Source organism: Chelmon rostratus, chromosome 19 (genome assembly GCF_017976325.1).
Source record: "Chelmon rostratus isolate fCheRos1 chromosome 19, fCheRos1.pri, whole genome shotgun sequence".
Classification (NCBI taxonomy): domain Eukaryota; kingdom Metazoa; phylum Chordata; class Actinopteri; order Chaetodontiformes; family Chaetodontidae; genus Chelmon; species Chelmon rostratus.
In genome coordinates this window covers 4,208,410-4,220,602 of record NC_055676.1, presented here as the reverse complement: position 1 = coordinate 4,220,602, position 12,193 = coordinate 4,208,410, and the positions used below count along the sequence as shown (strand labels likewise).

Below are 12,193 nucleotides of genomic sequence, written 5' to 3'. Positions count from 1 at the left end.
AATAATAGCGCGCAGTGCGTGGGTGGTTTATTATAGTTTCTAAAATTACTGTGTGATTATACAGAACTCCAGGTTGTGACTTTAGAGGGGAACAAACACTATACTTCAAAACCAACCATATCTCAAACTTTGCCACAGCGTAACCACCGCAAATAATGAACCATATTAACCAAAATGTCACAGAAGAACCACTTCTAATGTACCCAGAGGAACGACGCAACTCTGCGAACCGCAGCCAGTACTGAATGTTTTCTGTGTCTGCTCTGCTCACATGACTAATTCAGTCTTACTCTGTCCTCAGACCCCAAGAAAAAAAAACAACAACTCCAAATGCCACCACATAATTTATCATAAACACACTGACTCGCTGTGTAATCAGACACTGCAAATCAGTTAATAGGGTACACACTCGTGTTTACTCAGCCCACAACCTTCACAGCGGAGTTTTTGTGCTTACCTATACAGACGTCTATCTTGCCCTTGATGGCAGCTTCATGGAGCGGCGTGTAGTTCCAGTTGTCTCGAGCGTTCGGGTCGGCCCCCTGACACAGCAGCAAGGACACCACCTGAAAACAGCACACAGGACATCAATGTTTACTCTTTACACTGCATTATCCAGGGGCTGCTTTCCCTCCCTACTCCAGCCACTAAGCCTTAATCAAGCGGTGAATTGGGAAGCCTCGTGGTTGAGCTGACACCAAAAGTTGGACGCATTTCGGTCCGTGCTCGCAAAGTATTGAGGTTCAGCGCTCTGCCCTGACAATACATGAACACTCCTTTGCTTCAGGCAGGCATCGCCACACATTACACTTTTGGTTCAAACGTGCAAATCGCACTGAAAAAAATCCCTTTAAAGCAAGGCAAACAGCCACTTTGAGAGGTTCCCCTGTGTCGCGGCTGAGTGATTGATTTCTGTTCGGACAGCGTTTACTCTCATCAAAATGCTAATCATCACCGCCATCATGCAGCTGCATTCGCACGGCACTTTTCTGACAAGGTTTCGAAGTGCTGTCCTGGAAAGCTCTAAAAGCCTCGAACACATCAGCAACTGTAAACACTAGATTGATCACTGTGATTATGGCCGGGGTCATCATCGTGCACAGGCATGACCAGAATGTCGACGAGCCAATCGGCGGGAACGTGTCCTCAGTGTGATCTTTAAGGCTGACTGTGCACATTACAGCTCAGCAGCAAACAGTGCCGATTTGCATGTTTGGACAGAGTCATAACAACACGGGTTGCAAATGACTCCTACCATCCACTCTGGATTTTTTCCACCACTTCTTGTGCGCAAAACTGCCCCCCCAACCTTTTATCACCAGCAGTCGTTTCAATGCTAAAGCATTAACTGTTTGGCTGTTTTGTTCCAAGCAGGATACTGGAAGTGTGGCGCACATTTTTCACCTTTGTGTGGCCCTGATGGGTACTCACGCTCACTTCCACCGCTCTCTGTGGATTTGTGTATCTTCAGCACACTTGTTCGCCCAGAACAACTGGTATCATACAATTGCAGTAGCACAATCATGGTGTCGGCATGCTTTCTGAATTACCAGTGGTGGAGGAAGTATTCAGATCCAGTACTAATACCACACTGTGAAATACTCCCTGACAAGTAAAAGTCCTGCATCAAGTCTTATCAGCAGGATTTGCTTGATCTATGAAGGTAAAAGTACTCACTGTGCAGTAAAATGGCTATTAGTGTTATACTATTATATTTGGATCAATATTACTGCTGCATTCATGTGTACGTTGCATTTTACTGCTGTAGATGTTTAAGGTTTAGCTAATTTTAACTACTTTATATACTGTTGGTAGTTTATCCACAGCAATGCATCATATTCTATAAGGGTGTTATATGATTGCAGTGCTGTTGTCCTGTGGGAACCACATAACTCTAAAAAGTAAACTATTCATGAGCTCAGAAAAAAAATCAGCTCTGCGACGATGCATTTTGCAGCTCGTCCGAGAGGGATTTAAATAGTTTATTCAGTTTGAGAAGTCGGAGAGTTTTCTCAACCCATAGAGGAACACTTCATCTTTTAGTTTATCAGAAAAATTCAAAGCCAACACATTTGGAGATACGTGGTTTTCACTGGACGTAAAGGGCATTGAAGTTGTACAGACTGAACTCGTAACTAAAGCTGCCAGACAAATGTAGTAAATAATTGACAATGTCGCTGTGTGCAGTCCCACCTCGGAGTGACCAAACGAGCAGGCGTTGTGAAGCGGGATCAGACCCCCGTCATCCCGCGCGTGCACGTTAGCGCCCGTCTGCAGCAGGTGGTCCACCACGTCTTTCCGCCCAAAACCTGAGTTCAGAACAGAGGAAGAGGAGAGAGGGGAGGCAGGTGGGGAAAGAGAGAAAGGACAGAGGGACAGTTACTCAAACAGCGGAAACTTTTGCACACGGATTGACTCAAATCTGCAACTTCGACAGGAGGTTTCAAGATTTTCAGTAACTTTTGTGCTGCTCGTTTCATGCCCTGTTTCACTTCTGCTGTATCTGTTTTCAGCCTGACTCCTGCCGAACAATAATAATTAATACTTCAATTGTCTTTTTTCCATTTAGACATGGTGATCATGTTTTTGTAAGGCACTCGCTGTTAGCAGCTGTTTGGGAAAGCGCTGCAGTGGAGTGAGGCTCATTATGTCTTCACTACAAACGTGCAGCGAGACTCCAGAGAATCTGTTCTAGTTCAGGCTGCCGAGGATTAGGAAGGCCCGGACATAAAACAGCTGTGCGTGTTTTTCTTTCTTTTTTTAATCTTTGTTGTCTACACTGGTGGAGTAATTAAAAACAGTCGAGTCTGGAGACGAAGTGAAGATGAGCAGTGTGGATCTCTTTGATTCCTAAACAAGTCCAGAGAGGATTAAAATGACTGAGTCTTGCCTATGATTTGCTTGTGATGTTTAAATGCGGCACTGGTTACACTGGATTCACAGACGGGGTTGAGCTGAAACCACCGCGGTTGTTTTGTTGCAGGCATGTTTGCAAACATCTTGGAGCAATTTTGGCAAATTTCATTGGCAGACAAAAACTCATAATCTCACTGAATATACACTCCTTATAAATCTGATTTTATACATAATCTGAACATTACATGAGCAGTTTGCCTGTCGAGGCTGCAGCGTACCTTACTTCAACATTTTGTTAATACAAGAGCACTTTTTTTTAAATTGTAGTGATATTCTTGTGTATATGGGGATTCGTCAGTGCTTTATTGTGTCTGTTCTGTTGGATTTGCCTCCATCATCATAAAAAGCATCTGCCCAACTACTATGCAGCTGCAACGTCTGACACAACCTGAAACCTGATTCACATTTTGATTTAATATGAAGACAATTAACAAACTTTCAGCAAATGCAAATCATTTGTTCCATCTACTAGCGCTTATTAATAAATATACCTTAAAGAAACTAACAAAACAACTAACTCAATTTCTGAATTGCCCTGCCCACACACATAGAGTGGTGTCTTTTTGAACTTTATTATTTGGGATTTCTGGTGTGGCTGAGGTCTGTTTCGTTGGGTGGCAGCAACACAAAAGAGGTTTCCTCCACACTGCTGGACAGCAGAAAACCAGAGGAAGCAGACTGCAGGTTTAATCCAACTCAAAGCTGTGCTGCTGTCCTCTGATTAACATGACTGCATCATCCCAGAACAGATGTAAACATCAGGTTTTTGAGTTAAATAGTCACACTAATGGTAAATGGCCCAACAGGGTAACTGTTCTACATTACATTTTAAATCTTTTCTGGTGGTTGTCAGCCAGTAACATCCTGAGAACTGAAAAAATACCCTCTGTTTGTTGTTGTTTATTATCTACTTTCGGGTCACTCCCACTCCCTGAGGGCAGCTCCCAGCCAACAGCCCGCGGACACTTCCCGTTACGTTTACCTGCGGCGAAATGCAGGGGTGTCGATTTGCGTCCTGCCATGTCTTTAGCGTTCACGTTCACCGCATCCACGAGCTTCTTCACCCTCGAAACATCCCCGTTTCGACAGGCTTCAAATAGCTCCCTGAAAGCCCCGCTTGCACCTCCGCCGCCGCCGCCGCTGCTACTGCTGCTGCTGCTGCCCGGGTTACCGCTGCCCGAGTCGGGCGTAGAGCCGGGGCTGGTCCCGCTACCATCGGTGGTGGTCGGGGAGCTAGCGTTGCTGCTAGTGCTGCTGCTGCTACTGCTGGTGAGGGCCGGAGCTGGGGAGGTGGTGGTGGGAGAGGCAGGGGTTACCTCACCGTCAGCCGCGTTCTCCATGGCGCCTCTGTGGGGAAGTGGGCTGGCATCGTCGTCGGGTGCCGGCGGAGAGCCAGGCGGGGTGCCGGGGAGAGAGGAGCCGCGGGGCGGGGAGGACAGCAGGGAGTTTGGCTGCTGCTGCTGAGAGGTGCGACGAGGCGTCGCCATTTTCACAACACAACAGTCCCCACTGGCAACAAAAACACTGCTGACAGTTTCCTGCCCAGGAGAGACAAACTTCCGCTCAGGATCACCGCGATGACATTTACTGGACCGCATCTCCAACAATTAACTGTGATATCAGGACAAATTAATTAGTAGCAGAAGCTTTATGCATAATTGCAGAGTAAACACTTAAAAAATATGGCTTCTTGCCAGTTTACTCAAGTGTCTATTTAGCCTATTTTAACCCTTCTTTTAGTCTCGGTGAAATGTGTTTTTTAATTTTTCTAATCTTACATGTAAACACCTGTTAAATTCGCCTTTATTTTGCGTGTGTCATTCATGTTGTGTTTGGCACATTTTCTTGTCGGATGATGCCGTATAGTTTGATGTTTTTGTAACAAAAACTGATACCTAATAATTTAGTCTCGGACGCATGATTGGGAGACTCAATAAATATTAGTTATTAGACTTTGTTGAGTTAATTTTTGAGCCTCTAAGTCATAGACAGACCAACGACGTCACAAAGTAGACCCAAAATATCTTTTTTGGCAGACGGTGGAGGATGATGTCAGCTGGACTGGCTGAATACAACATCGCCATCTAGTGGAGACCAATGGTAATAATACAGCCAAGTCTTAATGGACATTTTAGTACAACACTTACACAACAAGTATATGACAGACAAAATAAAAAATATTGTCCAGCCAATATGTGGCACTAAACTATGTGTGTATATAATGTAATCATGTAAAAAAAAAAAATACATATGTAAGTCAGCCTTTCTGGTTATCTTTGTGCAGTTACAGAAATAACATTTACAATGATCAATGGCTATGTCAGTGTTTTTCATGGTTGTCGAATCTAATGTATGTATTTACAAAAGATTTTGTGTGTCTTTATTGGTCCACTTCTGCTCCACTCCAGCTGCACCCTCTTGCTCAAATTAAACCACAAACATTATTTTTTTTTAACTCTGAGGGCTGTATCTACATATGTCAACATACAATCTGTGGTGGAAACAGCCTCAGTTTACTCTGGACAGAACCCCCGTCACCAGCATATTATTGAAGTGTGTGACCTGAGCTGCATGTTTTTGAACTGAAACCTGAGCACCCTGATGAAAACCTGTCCAAACACGATGAAAACTCCAGATAACTGGCTGTGATTTGAGCCAAGGACCATATTACTACACAGCAACACTGAGACTAATGACTGAGATACTAAGCCACACATCAACAATAACTGAGTTTAGTATTTAGTTTTGAATAACTTTCCTTTATGTCAGACAATTCAACAACAGAATATTGAAGTAGTTACATTAACTGGCCACCAGGTCGTAGCAGATATCCTGCAAGAATAGTGTTTTGTTTTGGGCACATAAACTAGCATCTCTCTCATCATGTTTCTAAAATTATTTCTGGATTTAGCGTATTTTCTCACATGAAAAATATTAATTGAACGCCAGACATAGCCTCATATGGGTCATGCATGTAACTAAGATCCTTGTGTTTGAGTCAAAGGAAAGTTCAGAATCCCAAATCATGAGTATTGTGAAGTAAAGTTTGAAAACCTTTTCTTGAACTTAATCGCTGAAAAAGAAATGCCCTCTGCTGTTTTTACACCATTTATTGAGTAAAAATGGGAAAAGTGTATACTTTCCTTTGAACTGATAACATGCAGGCCCAGGAGGTGGAGAATTTGTAGGTATCTATTACACTGCATCAGTGGTATGTTCGTGACAGCCAGCTCGTTTGTTCCCATGAATCACATACTCCAATTATAGCAATTTGTAAATGAACTGAATGAACTGAAACGTGACCTGCAAAAGAGGTGTCATGACCAATTAAATTGTAGACGGAGACTACATAAAAAAAACATACAGCATCATTGTGACATTCAGAAAGAAAACCTGAAGCAAAGATAGCTCTAGCTCATCCATGATTTGTAATCTCTTAAAAGTTACTAACTTATTTATATATTCACATTATGACGAGTTTAAAAAAAAAAACTGTTGCTGCTTTGCCCTGCAGCAAAATAAAAATGCCAGTACCTTTTTCTTTTATTTAACAAGGTAGCATTATTTTGTACCTTAAAATACATCCAAGCAGTAGCTATAGTTGTACTGCTGGTAGCTGCGGTGTTGGATATGGAAATTTACAGTGTTTCACAACAGACCCTCTGTAGTGTTTACATTCAAGTCAGACACAAGTAGGCTAAAGCAATGACGTGACAGCTGATCACACAATGACAGCGGTGATTCAGCTCGTGGAAGTGATAAAACTAGATTGCGGTATGTGCAGAGTCCAAAACAAAGGGGGGCAAAAAGCAGGGGGATAGTTTTCTAGAGTCTGTCTTGAGAGGGATATTTTGAGAAGAAAGCCAAACTTTTGACCTGGTTTATATTTGGGGGCCCATTTCCTAATCCACAGACAAGGGCGGTAGCTCAACCGATGGCACCGAGACTTCCTCTTCTTGGGCTGGGAACAGGGGGGAGGTATCCCAGGGAGTTGTGAGCATATTCCACCCAAGGAAGGTGAGTGGACCAAGTGGTGGGATTGGTAGCTGATACGCACCGTAATGCCGCTTCTAAATCCGGGTTGTTTTTTTGGTCATTGGGGATGAAAGCCCAAACTGATGTCATCCACGTTGTGTTGCCGTGAGAGAGCACCAGGCTTCACATTACAGGGCCTAGGATGGTAGGTTAGGATGAAGTGGAAACGACTGAACAGTGACCACCGGGCCTGGCGGGAGTTCAGTCTCTCTATTCCAAACCCTCCAACCAAGGTCACCAGTCCTCCAGTGCCAATTTAACAGCCAGTAGCTCCCTGTCACAGATATCATAGTTTCTCTTTGTCGCAGTCAGCTTCCTGGGACAGAAGGCACAAGTGTTTTGGTCAGAACTAGAACGCTGAGACAACACGGTCCCAACCTTAGTATCAGAAGCGTTCACCTCTACCACGAACTGCAGGGCTGGGTTGGCCTGGATCAGGATGGGGACAGATGTGAACAGGGTCTTGAGCTTGGAAAACACTGCTGCTGCTTCAGAGGACCAGGAGAACGAAAGACAGGGAGAGATTAGCTTAGTTTGCAGGGAAACCACTTCACTATAGTCGCTGATGAAGCTGCAATAAAGTTTGCGAAACCCAGAAAACGTTGCAGCTACTTGCAATTGGTGGGGGCTGGCCAATCTTCCACTGCCTTGATGTTTTCTGGGTCTGCTCTCACCTGACCACTCGCTATCATGGCATATGGTATTTCTGCAGGACATCAGACAGATCTGGAGGAGATACAGACAGAGGAGGTTTGTATGGGAAAAGGAACGGCTTGCAAACATCGGAGAGACAGAATGAGCTCCAGACGGCAATGTTATGGTTAGCCCAATCAATGTGCGGATTGTGGATTTGGGATAACTGGGTACCTGAGGTGTGTGAGGGATGACATGACACACAATCGGACCAGTTCGGTGTGGTTGCCAGACAGTGTTACCTTGATGGGTGCCATGCGGTGCACAGTGACTGAGTCAGTCAGGGCTCCAAGGGTAGTCCACGCTTCTCTGCCCATTCCCTATCAATGAAGTCATTAACCAGCCAGCCTTGGAGCTGAGGGGAGAGAGTTTAAAAAAACAAATGGTGGCAGGTAAGAACAGTTTTGCTTTGGATGAGGAGTTAGTCGTGGTCAGAATCACCATACCCTCACTGCTGGCGAGCCGGATATTTGTGCAAAATCCGGAAGATAGGTGGACTCTTCCTAATTGCATAGATTCCTCCCCCATAGTTCAGTTTTCCACAGAGCTCTCCTCGGTCCTGGAAGTCTGCCTGCTAACCCAGACAGGGTAACTGCTGATCAGGGGGAAGCAGGGGAAAGATTAGTGAGTCTCTCCCTTCTTTTCTCCCTGGGATGGTTGTCCAACCTTGCAGCTAATGCCACAACCGCCTGCAGGCTCGAAGGGAAGTCCCAAGTAGCTAATTCATTCTTTAACTGTTCATTAAATCCCTCGATAAAAGGTAAGGAGAGCTGCCTCGTTCCAATCACTCTCCGCTGCCAAAACCCTGAATTTAACCGAATAATCCGCAACACTCCGAGGCCCCTGCGTAAGATTTAATAACCTGGTAAGCCAAACATATCTGGGTTCCGGCAGGAATTCCTCAAATGTGAGGTTTTCCAGTGGTTCCTTTGAGTATCGTGCCTCAGCACACTCAAAAGCTGACCATCTCAACAGCCCAATCACATTACGGATTTGAAATATTTTCGAGGGAAAAGTTAAAGGTTTAACCAATGTCCTACATTCAAGAAGAAACCCAAGACATTTGCCAAATTCCACAGAGAATGGCTCATGGACTCCCGGACTATTCTTGGTGCCAGAGTGGTGGCAGTCAGCAACTTGGGGCTGCATGTTAGGTGGCGGAGCGGCTGAAACAAAAGCAGAAAAATTAGGTTGAGACTTTAAGTGGTTCCATACAGCTTGTTGTTGGCATCAACAATTGTGATGCAGGATATGATATATCCTCGCTTCAGTAACTCATTGTCTGAGCTGGCAGAGTCCATGTCTAGTGAAATCGTACTGTTATGGTTAAGGGGTTTTAATAGACTCAAATGTCAAGCTCAGACAAAGAAGACAGAAGACAGGAGTAAGTAAAACAGTGTTTAAATGAAGTTCAGCAAGCAAGACAAGGCACATATAAGGTCTTTATCATTACCACACTGGTAGGCGGATGAATTGACAAATACTGGAAGATTCTCTGGGGCTTGTATACTGTGTAGACATGCACAGGTGTGCTCAATCACACAATCAAGTGATGCCACTCAACTGGACAGACAGGCAAGAGTCATACAAGACACAGCAGGAAAGGAAAACATAGGAGCACAAATGGAAAAAGGAGAGGAGACTGCAGATCTCAACACATACTTCTCTCAACTGCTCTTTGTGTGTCAAAGCTCAAACATGGCCTGAAAATCGAGTCACAGAACAACAACAAAAGGATCCAAACGGCTTCAAGAACACGTGACAAGTTTGAATTTATGCAGTCAACAACATGCTCATGTACACCTCACACATTTAAAAGGAGAAGAAAGCAACAAATACGAATGGAGCTAATGGTAATGAAACCAATGCAACAGTGCAGTCTCTGGGCGTATCATCAGCTGTTCACAGGCTTTTCAATTGCTTAATCACTTTCATGTGGGGTTGATGAAGTTGATGTGAGAGTGGGGTCTGTGCACAATGATGCAATGAGAGTTGAGTTGCACCTCTGAGGGTCACCTCCTTTAATAGCACTTGTGAATAATCCACTTTCATGGGACTGACTGGAGGGGAACCCTCAGACAGAACAGGGGTAGTCAGGAAGAGACAAGCTAAACAAAGAGATAGATAGAAGCAGAGATTTGCACGAGAGAGGACGAGAAGACAAAGAGGCAGAAAGGTATTTGAGCTGCTGTCAGAGGATTCCTGCAGGACTACATTCTTAGCAGAAACGGTTCCCACACGGCCACGGTGGCATCTTCCAACCAAAGCCATCATCATAATCTCTGAGTCTGACTGTCACCTGCTGGGAAAGTAGTAGTGTGAGAGCATTAAATGAAGTCCTGTTTAACGCTTATTGTTTATCGCTTATCACAAGCCTTTGCATGATAAAAACCTCATCGAAACTCCCCTATGCTTGTCTTTGCTGCTGCGGGTGAAGATGAAATAGCTCCCTGCCTGCTGCGCACGGCGCGCCACACCTGTCCTATTTGGGGACTTGGGGGCAGGCAGGTAAGGCTAAAGCCCCGCCCTCTGCCAGGTTTCAGTCTGACTTGTTTTTAAGAGCAGCTGTTTCGTGTCTCGTGTCTGAAGTACTACACTGAGTTTGGGAGTGAGAACATACAGGACAGCAGCAGCAGCAATCATGCCGAGGCGATCAACGCAGGAGTGGATCCGATTATCCATGCGCACCCCGGGAATCCTGATCTTCGGGATGGTTATGGCTCCATGCGGATGGATCCTGGACCTGACTGCCACCGTGGCCCCAAACTGGAGGACCATCAACAACATCCCCAACACCCCGTCCGACCAGTACATCCAGCAAGGCATCTGGGACATCTGCAGGGCCACCTCCACCAACACCAGGGCAGAGTGCAACCTGCAGGACACCACGTACTTTGGCAACCAGATCATCGTGGTGGCCCAGGGTTTGATGGTGGCCTCCCTGATTGTGACTCTAGGCGGGCTGGCCGTGGCAATCCCAGGGGTCCGCTGCTGGAAAGACAAACCAAACTGGACAATAGCCGGCCTAGGAGGGCTGTTGATCTTCCTCTCAGGCGTCATGACCATCATACCCATTGCCTGGTACACCCACATCCTCCAAGAGATCACATCGGTGTCCCCGCTGACAGATGTGCGCGTCGGCTACTGCATCATCCTGGGCTACATTGGCGGGATATTCGAAATCCTGGGTGGCTTTGTCATGTTCATCGGGATCTGCAGGTGCTGCGGAGGGAAGAACAGAGGGGAGAGGCGGATTGAGGAGGTCATGGGCAGCCGGTCCACCCACAACAAGCCGCCGCCGAGACGAGTGGAAGTGCCGAGCCTGAACCGGGCCAGGAGCAGCGCCAGCAGCAGCGTGCCATACTCCAAAGACTCCTTGGATGACGATGTGTCCTTCCCCCGGGCCAAGAGCCCCGCAGCCCGGTCAGTCAACACCTCCTACAGCGGCAGACCCTACGATGCCGACCTATGAGAGGCCACATGTGGAGATGCACAAAACACCCACAGGAGAGGAAAACGACTGGAAGATGGACATGACCGAGAGTGGAAAATATTCTAGGAGAAGGATGGTAATTACACAATGACTTTATAACATTACAAATCTGGTCCACTGTAGTAGAACTAGAGAATGTATAATACTCTGGAGTATAGGAGTAACAGGAAATACTAATACAGTGAAGTACTTTAAAGACAGTTTTATTGATGCAGAATTATTTGGAAACCATTAAGGAATATTTCAGATTATAATTGAAATATTAAGAAGTCACTGTAAACTCACTTTTAGGTGAAGCAGAATCACTTCAAATGCCTCTGAGCATCACACTGTTTCATCATTTGGGCAGTGATAATAGTGTTGAATGTGGCTACAGATGAGACTCATTATGGGCTTATCTGGGCTATGATTAATGCTAACACCATTATAAAACATTATACAGTAGGTGTATGCCTCAGGCAGTGCAGTTATGGAAAGTGAAGTGTTCTGTATTATTGCAAATGTGGAACATGGAGAGAAAACCTGCTCTGGTTTGAAGAAAAAATGTATGAGTTGAAGTTTACCATGGCTGTGTTTTACAATCTGCAAATGATGCTGAACTCCATTTGCAAATGTCATCTTTAAGGAAGCCTTTTTTCTGTGTCTATTGGCTAATGCATAAATCTGTTTCTTTCCCCCCAATTTTTATGTAAATACTGTATTCTTATGCACTTTATGGCCGACCTTGTAGGACAGCAGGCCACCTGTTGAAGAAAGCATCCTGAGGTGATCAATGTTGTTCTAATTGCTCTGTGATACAAGTGCTGTTTATTAAATGTTCACTGTGTTTAAATGGTCCCCTTCCTCCGCTGAACTTTTTTGGTATTTGCATTGGTGGAGGCAAGCCAGAGAGGCAACTCAATGTTCAAAACTTCAGCTTTTACTGGAAAAAAGAGATTTGACAGCTGGAAACATCTGTGGTTCTGATGGTTCAGTGAGGTTAAACATTTATATGTTATTTTCATAAGTTTGACATGATTGTCATTGGAGCAAGAGTGCAACATTTTCACATCTTAG

General features: G+C 45.0%; 2 protein-coding genes across 4 annotated transcripts in view; one reads left to right on the top strand and one right to left on the bottom strand.

Annotated features, from left to right (window-relative positions):
• LOC121622880 (poly [ADP-ribose] polymerase tankyrase-1-like) overlaps positions 1 to 4,403 on the bottom strand; it is an 86,153-nt gene extending 81,750 nt beyond the window's left edge. For all 3 annotated transcript variants that reach the window (XR_006007804.1, XM_041959927.1, XM_041959928.1), the window contains exons 1-3: positions 3,899 to 4,403; positions 2,194 to 2,309; positions 458 to 566 (exon numbers count right to left, since the gene is read on the bottom strand). Coding sequence is in view for 2 of the 3 variants with exons in the window: in XM_041959927.1 (XP_041815861.1) it covers positions 458 to 566; positions 2,194 to 2,309; positions 3,899 to 4,403 (730 nt within the window). In the remaining variant the exon portion in view is untranslated. The remainder of the gene's footprint in view (positions 1 to 457; positions 567 to 2,193; positions 2,310 to 3,898) is intronic.
• A 5,815-nt stretch (positions 4,404 to 10,218) lies between these two features.
• Positions 10,219 to 11,973, top strand: LOC121622669 (claudin-23-like). The gene has a single exon (XM_041959541.1). It carries the CDS (start codon positions 10,286 to 10,288, stop codon positions 11,114 to 11,116), a length of 831 nt encoding a protein of 276 aa, XP_041815475.1. The 5' UTR covers positions 10,219 to 10,285; the 3' UTR covers positions 11,117 to 11,973.
• Positions 11,974 to 12,193: the final 220 nt, after the last annotated feature.